Genomic DNA, 20,515 nt, shown 5'->3' on the forward strand with positions numbered 1-20,515 from the left:
GTATCCTATTTGTTTTGAAAGTAAAACCTCATTCACGTTTCTTAGGTTTTTGCTTGGTTTGGTTTTTTAGCCTCATCATGTGAATTTTCCAGAAATGTATACTTGTGCTTACAAAGATGGTAGAGTTAAGCACGACTCGCCCCCAGTCCCTTAGTTCACTTATTATGATTTTGTTAGGAGCTCTGGATTGGATTACGTCTATCATTGTAATCAAAAGGTGGTGCAAGTGGTTCTGAGTACAAGATTCCCAGCCGGCCCACAACGTTGTTTTAACGTTCATCTAACGTTATATGGACGTTGTGAACGTTAGATAAACGTTAAAACAACGTTGTGTGCTAGCTGGGTTGAGTAAAGAGTACGAAGCGTTGATGTATGTGGAAACTGTTTTTTATATTTTGTGTTCATTCCAACATGAATACTACGGTGGTTTATGTTGTTAAAGGTTTTGTTTTTAAGTATAAGTGTAATCGTTTGCTTACTCATCAATTTTAATTCTCAAGCTTTTTCACATTGGATTGACACAGATGTGGAGAAAGATTGGTCAGAAAAAGGAAAATAAAAACACTTTTTTTTTGCTTTTATCAGCATAATACAAACCTTTAATTTTTTGACTATCATTTGTATTTAACAATTGAATAAGTCTATTTAATTCGTATTTAGGGTCCAACACTACTGCCTCTAAATGGCAGCTCCTTCTTATGTGGGTAGTTCACTATTAGAATATAATAAGTTGCAGGTCATTAGCAGCACATTCTAAATACACCCCTGTCTCACAGCCCCGGTGGATTTTTTTTCCTTAGTCAAGATAAAAATTCCTATTAAAATCCCAATGGGGATAGAAATTCTATAGTTAAAAAATCCAATGGTGATGGTTTTGGAGTACAATTTTTAAACATTGAGTTTCGGATGGGGATGAAATCAAAGTCAACTTCCCAATGGGGCTGAAATTCTACGATAGTTTCCCACCGGGGACGAAGTTTTTGCCAAATTTTCCAGTGGGGCTGGGCTCCCAGCGGGTCTGTGACACAGAGGTGTCTAAATATTTATAGTAGATCCTATTCATTTACTCAATCCCTGGTTTGCAAAATATTCTCTTTTGTGTGAAGAGTGATATTGATAAACATACTTTTATGACTCTAAATCTTCAACTTTGTCAATATTTTCATAATTTTTCTTTAGGTCTTTCTTAGAAACAAAATAGGAAGACAAAAACAAAACAAAAAAGACAACAAAGAAACCAGAAGGAAAAATCACAATAAAGGAATCAGTCTCTTTTACGAAAAAAGGAAACACCTTGTCACTTTGGAAGTTGTGGGGATTTTCCGTTCTTAAATCGACGGTTAAAGATATCTATTCGCAATAAAAACACCATACGTATCCGATTGCTTTCCCTATATGATCACTACCTCATCACTGAAGTAAAGGGAAATCTATTTTAAAACCTAATACAGAAAAAAAGAAGGACATTCAAGGAAAAAGTGTAATAATTTGTTCGAAGCGAAGATTTCAGCTGAAAGAATTCCAGTTTGGCTATCGTTATTAAGACGTCGGGCGCCAATAAGATAGTTTGACGTGACACATTTTTGCTACAAAACAAGATATGGCTACGCAGGATTTTAACATAACTTTCATGAACTCAAGCACTCAACTTAACAACACTTATAAGCTACGTAACCAAACAGTAATTGGTAGAAGGGTGGTTATGGCGGGATGTGGAAACCTTGAATTTAATCCACCATATCACATCTCGGGCGTTGTTATTGCTTCTTTCATCGTTATGGTGAATATCTTGGTTTTAGCCTTGATAAGTAAAAATAAAAAACTGCGACGGACACCGGCTAACTTTTTACTGTTGAGTTTCTCACTGAATGATATTATAAGTGGATTTTCAATTATTGTTCATATGATACCATATTACTATCTCACGGTAAACGGATGTCTAAAATTCCGCTTAGTCTTCAACCAAAGTTACATGATCGCTTCACATATGATTTCCTATCTTCTTCTACTAAACGCAGTCGGTCATCTCTTACTCCTATCCAGTGAAAGATTCATATCTTTGTACTACGCGCTTAGATATCAATCTCTCGTGACGCGTGGTCGCATCATAATGGCATGTTGTATTGTGTGGACAATTGCTTCACTTATGACTCTGGTTCAACTCTTCTGGATTATTCCTTACATGACCAGTAAGAATCCTGCATCATCTATCGAAATGTTCCGTCTCCACAGTTACAGATATACCTTAGTCATCATAATAGCGTTCTTCTTCATCCCGGCAATCGTTCTTATCACGCAGTACTCATGGTTATTTTTCCTCATTCAGAGACTCATCCAATCAGCACCTGGATCGCGGAAGACAAATCGCTCCTTAAAGGAACGCAAAGCGCTTATCATCTACTGCGCTATGTTCCTATGTTTTCTAGTATGTACATTACCATACATGGTTCTACAACTACTTTACAACATCAAGCCACGATCGCTTCTCAATTTCCCATCCGCTCTTCTTGAAGGTATATTCCTGCTCCGATTCATCGTATCAATTATAAACCCTCTACTATACACTCTCTATAAACGAGACTTCAGGCAAGCAGCTACAGTTACGCTTCTAAATCCTCTTAGAAAACTCTTTCGGAAAGACTTTGATTACTATAACCGGCAGCATATTTACTTAAGCACGCGTGATGCGAATTCAAGTTATATAGATAATACATCGACGTTCGATTCCTCAACTACTCAATACAATAACAATACCTTAATGGCATCACCTTGCACAAACACTGATAAACTAAGCCCAACTTCGTTTTCGAGTTGCGAGAAAAATAGTTTATTATGTAAATGATGTAAGAAATAATATTTTGAGTAGTGGATGTCATTGCTACAGTAGACTCTCTCTAATTCGACCTTCAATAGATCAATAATTTTCTCGCGTAATAGAGGAAAATTCAAAATATGAGAAGTCTTTTGAACAAAATTCAAGCTCAATATTTTGGTTCGAATTACAGAAAGATTCTAATCTTAGAAGTTCGAGTTTGAGGGAGTATTTTCAAGTTTTCTAAATAATTTCGGATAAAATATGGAGCCGGAGGAAAAGCTGCTATGAATGGTTGGAATTGAATACTACAGCTTTTTCTGTTCTACTATGATGCGTCATATGGGCTTAATCAAATAATTAGCGCTGTTAGCAGGTATGGCAACCCAAATAGTTGTAAACTCGGACCTTAAAAATCTAGTTTCCTCACAGCGTAGACAAGAAGGACATAAAATTTTTGATATGTATATAATAATGTTTAAAGAAGATATTTCTTTTTATAATATATAAAAAGTTACACATTGAGAGTAATGTAAATGTTAACTGAAAGATGTTTTTCTTGAATTCAATTTTGCTTGTCATTCTTTATACAAACCTCGTCATAGGAGACAGTGGTATTCCCGCACTCCCACATACACTAGAAAACTCGACCGAAAATCCAAAATTTGAAGATTTATCTTAAATTTCATCTCTTAGGAAAATTACACTAAATTTTTTTTTATCCCCACTGTAAAAAGTCATTAAAAATATCGGATATTTAATTTGTAGATACAGAAGTCCCGATAACTATAGCAAATAGAGGAATTAAGGAAATCTTAGGTGCATAGACGGTTATCAGTCTTGACTTTCGTGCTGGAGAACAGAGTTCAACTCCGATTCAGTGCTGTATATATATAAATTTTACCAAATACTATTCCTAGTAATATAGGGGGGGGGGGTGCTATACACTCCAATCATCATAATAAATTATCAACCAGAAATCATTTCCTTGCAAGTGCCCGGTTGCACAACTCATCCAAAGACAGTCCACTCGAATCAACCACTTGATCAAGAAGAGTTTTACAAGGCCTTCCTCTTTTTGTGTACTTATCACAATTGAAGGCAAGCAATTTAATGGATCGATATACGGGCATTGTAATAAAGTGTTGGACATAATTTTGTTGTTGCTTACGAATAAATGTCGACAAATCTGAAGTCCCACAAAGGTTATGTAGTTGGTGATACAATATCGATAATCATTTTCACTTTCATTTATGTATCGATAACCTCCTCGATGAACCATACGTCGTAGAAATCCACGATAGGTAGCGTCAAGTCAATCCATTTGGTTGGTGTTAGTGTTCCAATTTTGACACGCATATGTCAGCGTGCTTCGTACAAAACTGTTCAGAAATTTTATACGCGTTTTAAGATTTGTCCTCATATTTTGGAGCAAGTTGCCCATATCAGTGAATTTACTGATCGCTAACTGTATTCGATGGTTGATCTCTAGATCTCCTGTGTTAGGTTGATCGAAACGGATCAAGATGGATAAAATTCTCATCATTTTTGATAACAGTTTTCCTTAAGTTGAGAATTGACTTTGGGTATTCACCTTCCGATTGGTTTAGGATCATGGATTCAGTTTTTTGCGCGTTTATGTTCAGTCCGAATTTCGTGAATGTTTCGTTCAAGAGATTCGCCGATTTTCGAAGATCAGATTCAGTGAGAAGGAATAGAATGAGATCGTCTGCATATCCATTCCAGGGTAGTGACTTAGTACCAAACGTGGGTTGATTATTCCATCTCATTTCCATTCTTTCGTCGCGACTGACAGATCTGGGATTAATTCGACAGGAGTGTTCATAAAAATTGATGTTGTCGTTTTCGCATTTATTAACAAATGTAGGCATTACATGATTCATATATAAATTGAAGAGGAGGGGGCTTTCGGGACCTCGGGACCCCCTTGTCGCACACCAGAGGTAGTCGTAAAAGTTTTATCTGCTTCGGGGAATGTCAAAGAAGTTTTATCGTAGAGTTCTTCTAGTATTCTGATAGTGGCGGGGCATTCGTTATTGGGAAATCGAGATGTTATCGATCGAAACAGCCAAGATCGAGAAATGTGGTCATAGGCTGCAGTTAGGTCTACAAAAAAGAGAAATAGTGGTTGCTTTTTCCTATCTGTGATTTGTTAAATTCGTTTTAAAATAAAAATGCCGTCAGTAGTTCCTCTATTTTGTCGGAAGCCGTTTTGTTCATCTGTGAGCTGACCATCATACCAGGGACGGAGGCGTTCAAGGATGATATTAACCAATAACTTGCATATTGTAGAACCGATGCTCAAACCACGATATTTCGTATAGTTTAGTGTTTCTTATTGTAGGAATATTTTCCGATGCGGTTTCGTTAATAGATTTCAGTAGGTTATCGTTGAGTGCTGTATTGTCATTCTGTAAATTCATTATATCAAGACTTTCGGTTGCGGCTTTTTTTAATTTGTGAAGAATTTCTTGATCGTACAGGGAAGTATAGTCAAGGCGTTTAGTTTGGGTTTTCTTTTTCCTTTTTTCATATCGTGCTATCTTAGTGCAGGGTGTTGTTAGTGACGCAATAACCAATCGGTGATCACTATCAAAGTCGTAACTATTGTACACTCTACAGCTTGTTATAAATTGTCTGATCCAGCTACAGTATAGGATGAAATCATAGATCTTTTTGGTAACATTGTCTGGTGAGTGCCAGGTAACGACACTCTTTATGGGTAAACCAAGTATTTATAACCGATAGTTTTTGTGTATTAAACATTTCATGGAATCTTTCACCATTATTATTGGCAATAAGATCGTTGACAATCACGTGTTCTTTTAGCTACGAATTGTATACCAGGAGGCTGAAGTGGTGGCATTGAAATCTCCGATACAAATTATCTTTCTGTTATTGTCTGTATTTAGTTGCTTCCTCAAGCTAGCATAGAAGATGTCTTTACTTGAAGTTGTGCTTTCTTCCGTTGGTGCATAACAGTTAACTATTCTCGTTGAGCAGCCGTATATATTAATATCTGCTACAATAAGTCTCGCATTTATATATTTGATATCCTCGATAGCTATATTACGATCGACTTTTATCGCAATCCCGACTCCATGAATTCGTTTTGTGGCGTATCCAGACCAGTCTTCGTATTTTTTGTTTAGTTCATTAAGTTCTATTAATGCCGAGCCGTTTTTACGGCGGACTTCTTGAAGTCTGCATATGGACAGATTGGCTTTTCCGATCTCCTTGACAACTTTCTCGAGTTTCTCGTCTTCTCTGGTTGTGCGTACATTGATTGTACCGAGTTTCCAGTTGTGGAAATGTTTCATGTAGATAACTAATGTGATGATGTTCGACCAGGTGATTGGGGCGTGCCAGGTCAATGCTCTCGTCCCAAGACAAACAAAATCAGCTCACTCCATTTGTCATGAGTATTAGTTCATGGGTGTTGTCATCAGTTGTTATTATTATCTGAAAGACAAAGCTCCTTGCTCCAACTTTCTTGAGGTATCCGGCTTTTAGTGGCCGGGTTTCCCCCAGTTTATGTGAAGATTGCACCCATAGACTTATTCACTAATTCTTAATGGAGTGACTTTTTTATCTGTGAATATGTGCCATGTGAGGGGAATGGGGTAACAGGGGGGTGTAAATCATCACAAGAGTGTGGAGAGATATGCCTGGCCCTATGATGTGGTACCAAATACTTGTCAGGGTTTAACAATGCGATAATACCCTGTCTTCATGATTAGTTCGAGTATAGTTACTACACCAGCAGCTCTCTTTGTCACAGGCACGAGTTGTCAGAGAGTCAGGTAAGCGTATTAATGTCCCTATCCTAGCGGCAGTGGATACTATGGACTCCCTATTTCTATTTAAAATCCATTTTTGTTAAATCTGAGTTATGTTAAGAGGTTTTATAAATAGGAGTCAATATTTCAGGAAATTTTTACGGTACCAACGAATGTCCATGAAACATTTGGTTTAGAGAGGTTCGAAGGGGAAACTCTTCTATAAAAGTGCCTTATACACGTTTTTTATAAGAACATATCCAAAATCTTTAAAGCCTTCGGATGTTCTTAACTTTTTGAGTTTTAAGCCTAAAATGTTCTTAATATGTTCTTACTCTCACCATTTTTCGAGCATTTTTGCCCATTTTCCTAAATAATTGGATGTTTTAGAGTCTGCAAAGTCTTAACAGTCTTAAATTTTTTTTGGCCATCGAAGCCTTATGTCCTTATAAAAAACGTATAACATCCACCGTCAAAAAGTCAGTTTATGAAGGTTTTATCTTGCCTATTCTCCTCTACAGAGCCTGTATTCGTGCCATGTTACACTGACAGGCTACTTCGTAAAATGCTAACTTCATGGGTCCAAGAAAAACGTCCCAGAGGTGCCCCAGATTACACTGAATTTTGGTCGAGATGAGTGGTATGAATGTGCTCAGGATAGAAATGTTTGGCGTAATGTGATTAATCGTTCTACCTAAATTCTTAGTAATAGTTATTGGTATTATTTTTAGATTATACATTTTCTTTTTTATTTGTCGTCTTTGTCTAGCGCTGTGATTCTTGTCCTTAGGGCAAGGCCTTTTCCCTATGCTTAGTGTAGGCTCTACTAATGTTTGTTTTGCGTTCGTTTAAAAAGGTTCACAATTTAGAAGCAAAATACAGTGACAATTTATCGGTGAATCTCGTATAGAAGGACACAACCTGATGCCCACTGCTCAAATGTTTCAAATACCAGAACTGCTTTGAGTTTAAGTCTTTAGATAAACTTACTGTATATCCTAAGCTTACGTTTTCTTTCGGCCAAGTTCCTCCCTCTAAAGCAAAGTGTGGAGGAAGTTAAAAGATGCTATTTTTTAGTGAGAACTCTACGCACAAAAAGTGATAATTACTTCTTTATTGGTGTAGAGGGTATTTGTAAAATCACATTTTAAAATATGAAAGGACTTGTGATAAATTTTGGATATGATGACACAGAGTTAACAACACCGCCTCCTCAAATCCATTTCTACTTTTTAGCTTGGAGTTGTCAAGTTTATAATATTTACCCTATTCGGTATGCAACTTTTCTAAAAAAAATTTCACCGTATTCCTTATCAATAAGCTTACCTCAAATTCAAAAGAGAACATGGTAGCTTACTTTTGATTACGATATATCTTGCATTTACAAACTCTGATAAAAGCTCTTTTTAGTAAATCTCTGTATAACCATAATGAGGATAACGATCCCTTGTCATAAAGCAATTAACAACGATTGAAACTAATCAGAATAGCCTATTCATTTAATACCCACAGATATCTTCAACAAAATACTAGATAGAGCTACTCATTTTTTTTCTTTATTCTATGCGAGTAGTTTCTTTACTAAAAGTGGTTGTCCACCTATTCCGGCCAATTGAAGAAACCGCCCTTTCACAAATCAAAAATCAGGATTCTCAGAACCCATTAGCCTTTTCACGGTGTGAATTAGAGAGTGCGTGATTTACACGCTTTTATTTTTATAAGAATACACTTTATAAGAATGTCCATGATGAAAACAGCCGAAAAATTAAGAATATGCTAAGAATATCACCATCATAGAATTTTGCTACTCAAGCTAAGAATGCAATTTTTAGACCATTTTAAATTATAAATTGTCAATTAGGATCCTAACCTAAGAATGCTGTAAGCCCGGGGGGGGGGGTACTACCCTTGTCGACCGACGGGGGTGCTCCGCTGAGATTCGAAAAATGGACCCTACGTGGGAAAGGAAATTTGCGAAAAAGTGACCCTGAATGGGACTGAAATTCCAAAATTTTCTCAATATTTCTACTTTTTCCCCTAATTTTCCAAAAATTGGCACCCTACGAGGGACTGATTTTTCTATTTTGATGTTTTTGCGACCCTACCTGGGACTCGTGGAGGTTAAAAAAGGTACCCTGACCAGCGGAGCATCCCCGTAACCCATCTTGCCCTAGTACCCCCCCCCCCCCCGGGGCTGTAAGAATATTTTAGGATGATTTTCCCAAAAAGGTTAAGAATATCCATGATGAAATGGATTTACACCATTCTTATAAAAAAAACGTGTATATAGACAGAATCATTTGAATTAGAGAAGGTGTGATCGATATAAAAAATCATCTGAAATAAAGAAAAAGCGAGATCGGTACCTAGGATATAGTGAGAAGCAGAAAAGCTGATCCATATAACGTTAGATGAACGTTAAAACAACGTTGTGTACTAGCTGGGGAGAAACAGAAGTCAGACCTTTTAATTTCCGAAAAGCTGATTTTTCTTTGGCTGTAAAGGTACCGTAAAGGTTCCGGTCCATAATAAACCGAAATGATGACGTCAAAAATTCAAGCCCCTTTTAGGTTAAACTTTGACGTCATTTTAGTTTATGCTTTGCTTCGGCACCTACAGTCTGTTCCTCTAAAGGATCCTGCATTGTAATACGCATGCGTAATTTGTCGTTCTTTTAGACCACATGTAGTTAATTCCCGTGATAAACGAATGGGAATGAATCGCTAGGGGTGGTACAGTCACTTTCAGTCGGGGTTGTGGACGGCGAAATATGTCGTTTTTTATGAAATTTGTCGTTCTTTTTGTCTATTTTTAGTAATGCAGGATTCTTTAGATAAACCCCCTCCCTAGATCATAGAAGTTCTATCTAGTGTTTAAAATAAGATATCAGTGATGCTACTTGCTTTATTTAAACCTTTTAGCATTATAGTTCCATTCAATAGATAGATCAGTCAAAAGCATATCTGAAATCCTTCATAGATTATTTTGATTCGATGGATTTAAAACTTAATAAAAGCTCAATGTTGTCTGATAATATTTGAAAGTAGGAAAAGTAAAACTGTTCGCCTTTATTTGGTTTATTGTTGCTAACTCGTAGTACAATTTAAAATAAATTTTGATGTTTGATAATTTTGATAAAGTTTGTAAGATTCGATCGCTGAAATCCCATCGAAATCTTACAAAGTTGATATTTGACTGGTCGAGCCAATCAAAGTTTTTTGACCAGATTTGATTAGATTCTATATTCGATTGAGTACATTATTTGATTAATTCAATTAAATTAACAATTGCAGTTCAATCAAGGACACTTGTATAGCGTAGCTGGACTGAGCACAAATTTATTTTCTTTGAACCATGTGTGTCGTCGTAATGCAAGTGTCCTTGGTTCAATTGCACTTTGATTGGCTATGTAATTTTTTTTCATAAGACGGACATTTTTCCCAATAAAATAAGCTATAATATTTGATTCAAATAAATCTGGTTCTCATAGGTTATATGGACTGGTCAATAATAATCAAAAACTTGATATGAAAAATGGCACATTTTTGCCACTTTATATTTTACTTATCTCCCTAATATTTCACCGTGGGGACACACAGACAGTAAGTATCACACGTCAAGATAATGGAGGTGATGTCTTTCAAGGAATAACAGACTGTTCAAAATATGATGGAGAATATTTAAGAGATAATGAATGTGTTTGTAAAAGATTGAATACGCCTGGCACATTTTTTACTGGATGTTTGTATGGAGATGATGTAGCAAGCAAGACAGGTATCTTTTAAAGGGATAATCAGATGGTTTGTAATATTTGGCATGTGGGATCCTTCTATTGTCCTGAGCAAAATCTCAAAATATTGTGGCCTAAATATTTTCCAAAGTCGAGATATTTAAGTTACAAGTTTTTGGCTTTTAGGATGAAAACAATAGAATTTCAACGCAAGAACCGTGTAAGAACTCATCTTTAAAAATATCAAATTTTGATATCTCGATTTTGGAAGATTGTTTCGCAAAAATACTTTGAGGTTTTACTAAGGACCACGGAAGGTTTCTATAATCTAAATATCCCAATATCTTATTTTTCCTTTAACTTTTTTTTCTACCTGTCTTTTCATCTGTCTAAAAAGATTTTGGGCGAGGTTTGGACATTCAGAGAGGTACTTCCAGTGGTTTGCGTGATGGTACTGTCCTGACTGAACTTTCGGGGAAACATGATACAGGGTTGACACAGGGGTTGTTTTTCACCAGGATCAATTTCTTTTCACTTTGCCTGGAGATATCCATGTTATGTTCTCCCCTTTTCAATGTATATATCAAGTTATAAAATCATTGGACGGGTTCCTATCTAGGTGATAACTGATGCAAACACTGCATGTTACCTACGATGTCGGTCAAAATATATTGAGAATTTTAGTTGATTCCTCGTTTTTAGCATTTTAAAGTTTGGGCGAAGAAGTGGCTTTAGGGCTATTTGTTATTTAATCGAATATTTCAATTTGGGTGGTGGGCTTTATAGACTTCCAGGCCATATTCTGAGCCCTTTTGGACCGTTCTTGAACTTTTGGATCCTGAGATCCTAAGGTCCTAAGTCTCATGTTAAAACTAAGAGTTAAAACTACACATCGTTTGTGGTTTTGAAAATTCGTGGGAATTTCCCTTTTTTTCTAAAACATTGCGACCATGATTGTATGAAAGTTCTGTTCTGTTCATATTTAGGTTGTCCTTTGAAGCTTCTTGGTAGCTCCTCCGTCACATATCTTTCTCATCATGACGATCTTTTGCGAAAGAGTATACAATACACAGACAACACACCACTCAATACTTGTACGAAACTCGAGATCCTTAAGGTTGATCAATGGTCAAATGTAGATTTTTGGCAACCTTCTGGAACGCCAGGACTTATTGGAACACTTAAAGTTGACAACGGATTTCAGTTAACGGTCAGTATCTACCAAATTTGTCCCTGGAGTATAATAAGCGCAATTCCATCGAGTTTCTGGTAGCTATTATCAACTTTTTTATGCTTACTGATAGCGCCAAATAATATTCTCTGGGTCAATCAGTAACTTAAATAAAGCCTGGGATACACGGGGACGAGGTTGTTGTTTTTTCAAACGAGTTCTTAAAGACTACTGGTTCGCCAGTCCAATGGGATGGAATCACGTGGGAGTTGGGTAAGTGCATGAAGAAAAAAGTTGTCAGCGGGAGGAGCTGAAAATTAATCAGCAATCTTATACTAACTCTTTTTCTTCCTCCTATACAGATCCTTAGCAAACGCCCGCCACCTACGTTTCCACCCTCCAATATTATATAGTTTTATAATTTAATGAATTCATGATACTCATGACGTAATGTTTTCTACGGAAAGACCCCGGTTTTTGCAAGTAGTGGCAAAATTTTATACAACTTTTGTCTAGTTTAAATTTGCCACTACTGGCTGAAACCGGGGTATTTCCGTAGAAAACATTACGTCATGAATATCATGATTATAAAACTCCTTTCCATTTACAGTGGATACTTACTCCAGACCAAGCAGTATGGGAGAATTTGAAAGGGCGTGTTTTACGAATTTCAATGAAATGTACGTTAGTTGAACAAAACAATGATGTTTCGATCAGAAATCTTTGTCTACCAATCAAAGTTACCGGAACACGAGGTTTGTGAAAACTGTTCTCACTCAAGACCATGTTTAGAAGTTACGGTTTTGTTTCACTCCGTATAAATGTTTGTAACGGACAGGAAGCGTTCATACTGATTTCGGAACGAAATCAATAAATCGAAAAATTTCGGAAATAGGTGGGTTCCGCTCCGATGAAAATAGTGGAGCAAAACCATTTTGACCTGTTCTTCTTTGTGGCATCTTTTTTTTGACGTTTCGAATATTGACCAAACAAAAGACAAGTTGCAATTTGCATACTTTTTGATCACGTTACCAAAGTCTCCTCTTGGGATTGGCCTATTTTTTATGATCAAAAAGTTTGCAAAGTAAAGCGATTTTGGTACGTAAGCTCCATCTTTTAACAATAAAAAGAGGCAAAAGCCTTCCAGACCAGTGTTTTTATAATGACTACGTATTGACGTTCACACAGTGTTTGGGGACGTTTCGTTTCGGAGTGATACAAAACCGTAACGTCTGAACATGGTCTAAGGGTCTAAGTCCTTGGCAAATATTGATGCGCTTTCTTTCTGCTACATTTGCTTTCTGAGTTTGAAGCCTGCAAATTTGGACAACACTTGAAATCACTCAAAAGCAATAAAACATATATATATATAAGCTTTCACATATCAGTTCGGTAAGACATTTGACACTCTCTAATTGGATTATCATTGGGGATTTTCCATCGAATCAGGGAGCTTTCGAATAGTAGAAATTCGTTTATGTGTGTTTCATGTAAAGGATGGCTTTCAATGTTATCGAATAATGGTGCATATCGAATAGTAGAACGTCGAATTAGAGAGCTCTATTGTCAAAACTTTGTTAACTCTATACCTAACTTACTTCAGTTTACGCAACTCCTCTATCTCCGAATTTTCCAACGACAACAACAACAACAACAACCACAACGACTACCACAACCACACCGACTACCACAACCACACCCACAACAACTCCTTTGACTACTACTACAATAAAATCTACTCAAGAGACCACGGCTCCTATAACGACTGCGCCACCAATAGAACCAGTCACCACGACACAGAAAACAACACTTGTAACCATACCTGTCCAAACTGGCGACCCAACAACCAAAGACCCTACGATCCCACAAACAACATCCTCTATAAAGGTAACAACAACACCTTCAGGGACGGAAGACCCTCCCACAACTTTGCAACCAGATCTCACCACATCTCAAACTACTACTGCTGAAAGCAAAAACGAAACGACTCTTGGAGCTCCTATTATTAAGGTTAATTAATCGAACTAGTAATACTATTCAAACCCATTAGCTTACCAAGCCCTTAATACGCTGTTTGTTTGACTTAGGTGTGTCTTAGCAAGTCTTAGGGAAAACAAACTTCAATCCCACCAGGAATCTCTCAAGAAATACTTATTTTAGTGACATTAAAGTAAGTAGGTTTGAGACCGTTGTCGGGGGCGACCTGAAGGCTCCCTTTTCTCTAGCTATCTACCCGAAGGTAGAGGAGAGCACAACTCCTTCCCTTGCGGATTTCTCCCCTACCCTTTATCCGTCTCTTTAGTTGCTGAGCATCAAGCAGAGAGGCATCAAGTACCATTTTGGGAATCTTTGGTATAACTCGGCTGGGGATCGAAATCACAACCTTGCGCACCGTGCCCGGGGGGGGGGGCACTCATATGATCTGGCCGACGTCATGTGCCACGCTTAAGGGTGGGGTTTTTCAGCATCCCAAAATGCACTGTAAGGGTGTGTTTCTGTGAGATTGTACTGCAAGGGTCGAATTTTAAAACAAATTCAAAATAATTGTTAAAAAGAAAGGTTTTTACTTCTCGTTTGTTTGAAAAAACTTCTATTGTCTGATAATTACAGCTGACAAGAATAATTTTCTCAGTTTTTCTTTGAAATTTTCCAAGATTCTTCTTTCACGCTGACTTACCGCTGAGAAACATAGTGCACTATAAGGGTTTGGTAAATCAAGAGAAAATGCACTGAAAGGGTACCTTTTCAGCCATATTGAACTGCACTGTAAGGGTACGATTTTGAAAAGCAGATTTTGCGCGGCACCGTCGTTTCGAAATCGAGTGCCCCCCTTGGATACTCTACCTTCATTTTACGGCCACTGACATTAAACGTGTCTAATAAAAGCCGAAAAACTATAGACTTTGCACTAACGTTACTTTCAACCGATGATATTGTTTCATTTTAAAGATTTATATCACTTTTAACCAATAGAATCGCTCCATTTCTTCATTAGGATGACGATTCAAATGTTGTTGTCATTGCAGGAGGAGCTGCAGGAGGTGTCATATTTTTACTCATTATAATCATCGTGCTATACTGCTTGATCAAAAGGTAATTGACAGTCCCAGCTGGCACACAACGTTGTTTCAACGTCCATCTAATGTTCACAACGTCCATATAACGTTAGATGGACGTTGAAACAACTTTGTGTGCCAGCTGGGGTAACATTGGGCCCCGGTGAGTCGTTTGAAATGAGGGGGGGGGGCGATTTTCTTGGGAAAAAACGATAGTTGGGTGACGAAGAAAATCTCTCCCTTTTATACCTTCTAAACACCATAAAACGCTATCTTATTAGTAAAAACCATGGTTTCAAAGGTTTTTAATTTTTAAAACATTTCGTCTGAAAAACATCTAGTCTGCAAAAAAAGTGAGTGATTTTTCTTGAACTTGGCTAAATTTGAAATCTTCTTCAATTTTTATTTCGGATTTCTATTCAGTTTTTAAAAACAATTTTAATTTAGCTGAAAAAGAACAGCATACCTAAGTAGCTGTAACCAGCAGATCTGCTCCACTGCTGGATTCAGGCTTCATGGATCATCAGGAGAGAATTGTACGACGTTTCGAGGCCTAACTCTCTACGCTTGTTTCCACACACCGACCCCCTTCACTGATACGAGGTCCATTCCTCCTGGATCTGCTAGTCAACTCGGCAAAAACGAAAGAGTGAAAAATCCGAGTTAGATTTAGTTCTTTATTCAAGTTTGTTTTTAAACTCAGTGCTTGAAGAAACATTTTAACGTTTCAGAGAATTCATACACTGTGCAAAGCGATCAAGGAAACCAACCACCGTCAAAAAGCCAACGAGAAAACAAGATATTGAGGTAAATCTTTGTTCACAAACACAAAAAAATCTCCATAACTCGAATTTCTAATACTCGAAGTTTCTTGTTAATTCAAACAAGTTCTATATCTTCAGTTAATTCAATCTTAGAAGTCTCTATAACTTAGAATATTCCATAAATTGGGTAGATTTTGGTTCCAAAAGGCGTGTTCTAGATATGGAGAGTCCAATTTATCAATTTTGGGTGTCTTTTTATCTAGTAAACTTTTCTTTTCTTCGGTATTTTTTTGCACTGTGCTATACAGTCAGGACCATCGCAATTTATTCATAAGAAATAGCGGTACTGTGGGTATAACAACATTGATTAGCTGCTGGTCACACTTTATTGAAGTAGTGTATGCCCAAAAATATTCAAATTGAACACGCTACTCAATAAAAATATGCAAAGTATAGAAAACAAAAACAGTAGAGTCTATCCATGTCATAGACCCGCTGGAACCCCAGCCCCACTGGAAAGTCATAAGGAAAATTTTTGTCCCCGCTTGGAAAATACCCTTGAATTTCAGCCCAATTGGGAAATTGATCTTGATTTCATCCCCACTCGAGATTCCATGTTTAAAAATTGCACTCCAAAACCATCCCCCGTTAGGTTTTCAACCTTGGAACAATAGAATTTCTATCCCCATTAGGATTTCGATAGGAATTTCCATCCCCACTGAGGAAAAAAGTTCCACCGGGGCTGTGAGACAGGGGTGTAGGTGCGGGAACACAATACTGTTCAAGTTATGGAGAAAAGTTTATAAGACATTCCCAGCTGGCACACAACGTTGTTTTAACGTTTGTGTAACGTTATATGGAACGTTGTGTGCCAGCTGGGTTGTTAACTGAAGGGGCCATAAAACATATTCGAGTTAAGGAGACATTCAAGTTATATACATTCGAGTTAAAAAGATCTTTTTTAACACGAAATACTTTTCTATACTCTTGACAGCATAATCCATCGAAAGGAGAAGTAATGGCAAACCTTAATGTGAAAGATGGTGATGATTACCTTGAACCAAAAGATTGGAAACAACCAATAGAGCTTATTGGTAAGACTTTCTACTTAGTAGAAACCAGCTGGCAAACAACGTTGTTTCAAAGTTTTTCTAATATTCACAACGTCCAAACAACGTCCATATATATAATTTTAGATAATATCCCGAGGTGGGAGGGTACTTAGGCAAAAATGGTGCAGACGGTAAGGATCGGTTTTTTCACTTTTCAAAGTCTCTCTAAGGGTCACAAAAATCAAATAAATTGAATTAGTCTCTCTAAGGGTCGGAAAATTCACAGGGTTTTATTCTAAGGGTAGGGAATTTTTCAAAAATCAAGGAAAATATTTCAAAAAAGTCTCTCTAAGGGTCACCTTTTCAGCAAAAATCAGTCTAAGCACGTACAATCAGTCTGCGGAGCAAGAACTCTTTTAGATTCGGTGATTTGGCAGTCTAAAGTTTGAGCTAGCTATAATCAATTTTTGCCACAGCAGAGAGCCATTATTTCATCTTTCTTTTGACCAGTAGCGTGGAAGCTTTGCTCGAAATAGAGCGATTGCAGCGCACACAAGTAGAGACCAGTCTTTAGAGGTAGAACTCCTCAGCCTAGCCAAAAATTTACATTTTGACTTAAAAATTTCAGTGACATCAAAACGCAACGAATCGATAGCTATGACCCGGAAATCGCCGACAACTCCGACACCTTTATTGGACGATTTTTCCAACAACCAAACACTTCCTGAAAGACCTTTTCCAAAGGAGGATAATGCGCACAGGTATACATGATATGCACCACTGCAATGTCTTCTGACATTACATCACGGACCCAACAGATGATTGGTTGTAAGTGACGTAAAATCAGTCAATACGTCACTTTCAACCAATCAGCTATTGGGTGGAACGGAAGACATTGCAATGGTGCATACCATGAATACTCAAATTGTTTGATTAAAGATGTTCTTCTTTATGATATAGGAAAGGAGGCACGCCTCTTATGCTGGCAAAGCCGAAGTAACAAAAAAGTTTCTCAGGATTTGTGCTCGCGTAGCGTAGAGCTTGTAGTTTTAAAAATTCTTTGCAAGCAAACGGTAGAAGATACGCAAAACGTAAAGTTGATGTAATGTATTGTATTTCATTTATTCAGCAAATGCCCTAGTTTAGACTGTGCAATCAGATTAGACAGACTATTAGCTCCACTTGGAGGCATCGGCTTTTTTTCATTATATTACCCTTTGTTATAAGCGTAGGTGAAATGGTGTAACATAATTAATACAGTTAATTCGATTTTCAAGGGGGGGGGGGGGTTTGAAGGGGTCCAAAATACCGTTTCCCCGTCAAAATTTTGGATGAATCCCGGAATCCCGAAAATTGAAAGAAATAATAGCACCGTCACACCGGTTTGTAAAGGTTAAAATACCGGAATACTGACACTGTCACCGTCTGATTTTAGAATATCGTTTTCTCATCTCTTTTTTTCATCAAGACCGGTAATACTGCACTAAAAAAGGGCCAATCCCTTCACAACGTAAAAGCAGAAACCAGCCATTCAAGGGACCAAAACTTTCTTCGAACTATAGAAATATTCGGATTACGAAGAATATTTGATAGGAGTTTCAGCTAAGGGGACCAATGCTTTGGTTCAAATTACAGAAAGATTCGAATACTAAGGGTTCGATTTAGGTATGGTTGACTGTACGAAAAGCACGGTTCAGGCTGACAAGATTTTTTTATTTCCATTTCTTTTCAGTGCCGAGACAACGTTGTCGCTACCCAACAACAGTAAAACAACAACACTTTCCTATGACAACCCTCCAATGGATATACCTCAAAGTGAAAACGAACGAAAAAGTTCTTCTGCTCCATTACTTGACAATAACACCCCTCCAGCTTTTTCACGACCAACTTCTCTAGACTTAACTGTAAGTAATATTTACAATTTTTTCTTTCTCTATAACATTTTTTTCAAAAGACAATGAGGCCTGGGGGGTTGGGGTTGGGTTCATAGGCAAAAACAGGTTCTGGGTATGTGCGGGTGGTAAGGCTTGGTTACAAAAACAACAAAAAGTCCCTCTTAATGTTGGAAATCTGTTGAAAATAGTCTCTCTAAGGATAACCTCCGAGCAGATTCTGATACACGGCACGGCACGTACGACACGTATTAACTTTAAAGGCAATGGATCCGTAATAGAATATTCCCAGGGTGCACCGCTTTGATCTAGTTTTTCATTCAGTTTAGGGATAAATATTAACTAAAGCTTTGGAGTGCGGTAAATGTCTACAGTAGCAAAAAAACGTGTACACCAAAATCAAAAGAAATCAAAAACATAAATATTAGAACCCAGTCGCGTTGGCTTTCATTTTGAAACATAAAACAACTAAGAATACTTAAGGAACAATCCTGGAATGACTGAATAAGAACAATTTGAGACAAAACAAAATTCCAAAAAGGACAACTCCCGGGCATAAACAAAAGTTTTCTGACTCTTTCAAAAAGGTAGTTTTCTTGGATCTCTAATACTTAACATGACAAACTTGGAGAAATATAGAAATCAATACACGAATTTTTCTTTCCATATCATTGTCAGTTCAAGAAAATTAAGCTAAAAAATTTCCTTTCAATCATCGAATCCTAATCTATACTTGTAGAGCCCACACGCAGCAGAAAATATATACAGTAACCTTCCAACATCTCCAATCAAGCAAAATAATCAATCAAATGCACCAAAGAATCCATCAAAACCAATAAAACCTGGTTATTGCACCTTAGAACCACCAAGTAATTCAACTGCTGCACCATCGAAACTGAAGCCTCGAAAAAGAGCAAGTGTTCCTGATAAGAACACTTTGCCAAAAACCATCCCAGAAAATCAAATTCTACCTTCCTCACCAGGGGATATGATTATTCCCCAGAGAAATGGAGTAAGTGACCATATTGCCACATCAATTTAATATTCGTCTAAATAACGTTGAAACAAGGGGTTCTGATACTCCGATATTTTTGCATTCTGGTCCGTAAAATAGACACCTACAAGAAAATTTCGGACAGCAAACAAATAAATTCGGAAACTTCAGATATAGTGCTACATGATGATATATGTTTGCACGTGCCTCTACGACTGTCATAGTTAACCTCCCCCAGCTCCCGGACTATTAGCCAATTTTGATATCAGTCGCAAGCTGTTTGAAGCATAGCCCGTACAGAAAACGCCGTTATGGAAGCCTTCTCTCTTTGTAACTTTAACTTGCGTTGAGAAATTTGTTTGTTGTCAAGAAAAGTTTGGTAACAAGATCAAGAACTGAGCTACTTAACTTTTGACAGTCTGTTATAAACAAAAGCCGAGAATAACCTTACAAAACCATACCCTGAGTATCAGAGGTTAAGTTTTCAAGAATATATTAACCTCTGAAGACCAATAATCGAAATTTTATCGTGCATGTGTCAATCTAATCAATGTAGAAAGAATCAAAGATGAAGAGCAAATATTACCTTATTAATGTCTAGCAGACTGTATCAGTATGCAGTTTACTATTTACGAATTCCCCAGAAACCTCCAAGTGTAATTGAAGTGAGTTTCTTTCGAAAGAAATCTTTTACATGATCCCCAAATGTAAAACAGTAATTACTAAACTATTAATTATGGAAATGTCACTTTAATTGAATCGAAATAATAGACAGACTTTATGTTATGATTCTCTATCACTGACTCTTTTTAAAAAGCATTGATGATATTTTTTAGTTGTGTTTTCAATGACGGGAATAAAAATATCAACTTTGAACTTCATCCAAGATCTTGGATGGTCGTCATGGTTACTTTTGTCTTCGTTGATTGCGCGCTGAATAGAATCTCGATTCGTCGGCACAGTGTCGATATATGATTTCGACCTGTGCTTTTCACGGTAACAAAACCAGGGTTATTTATACGGACTATAAATGTAGACCATCCCCACTAGAAGCTTTCCGTAGATGCTTAAACCATGTATCTTGGTCTTACAATACTCAAATTCATTGTACTATTATGCATTTTTGTTTCAGCAAATCGGGGATAATCGGGATAGCACGAGATCCGATTATTCAGAATGGGGATCCGATTTTGATTATTCGGACGATTATAACACTAAAAATCCGGACACTGAGAACCACTACC

General features: G+C 37.2%; 3 protein-coding genes across 3 annotated transcripts; 2 read left to right on the forward strand and 1 right to left on the reverse strand.

The window, feature by feature from the left end:
* Window positions 1–1,460: 1,460 nt before the first annotated feature.
* Window positions 1,461–3,122, forward strand: LOC136800407 (5-hydroxytryptamine receptor 1D-like). Its single transcript, XM_067057068.1, has one exon. The coding sequence runs from the start codon at window positions 1,601–1,603 to the stop codon at window positions 2,840–2,842; it is 1,242 nt and encodes a 413-aa protein (XP_066913169.1). The 5' UTR covers window positions 1,461–1,600; the 3' UTR covers window positions 2,843–3,122.
* A 2,536-nt stretch (window positions 3,123–5,658) lies between these two features.
* Window positions 5,659–6,153, reverse strand: LOC136799393 (uncharacterized). The gene has a single exon (XM_067056109.1). The coding sequence runs from the start codon at window positions 6,151–6,153 to the stop codon at window positions 5,659–5,661; it is 495 nt and encodes a 164-aa protein (XP_066912210.1).
* Window positions 6,154–10,078: 3,925 nt separating this feature from the next.
* Window positions 10,079–19,319, forward strand: LOC136799403 (proteoglycan 4-like). The gene is made up of 10 exons (XM_067056120.1): window positions 10,079–10,386; window positions 11,329–11,552; window positions 12,124–12,268; window positions 13,117–13,523; window positions 14,509–14,606; window positions 15,301–15,376; window positions 16,328–16,427; window positions 17,014–17,146; window positions 18,118–18,289; window positions 19,017–19,319. Exons 1-10 carry the CDS (start codon window positions 10,140–10,142, stop codon window positions 19,317–19,319), a joined length of 1,905 nt encoding a protein of 634 aa, XP_066912221.1. The 5' UTR covers window positions 10,079–10,139.
* Window positions 19,320–20,515: the final 1,196 nt, after the last annotated feature.

Source organism: Clytia hemisphaerica, unplaced genomic scaffold, assembly GCF_902728285.1.
Source record: "Clytia hemisphaerica strain Z4C2 unplaced genomic scaffold, Clytia hemisphaerica genome assembly, whole genome shotgun sequence".
NCBI classification, from domain to species: domain Eukaryota; kingdom Metazoa; phylum Cnidaria; class Hydrozoa; order Leptothecata; family Clytiidae; genus Clytia; species Clytia hemisphaerica.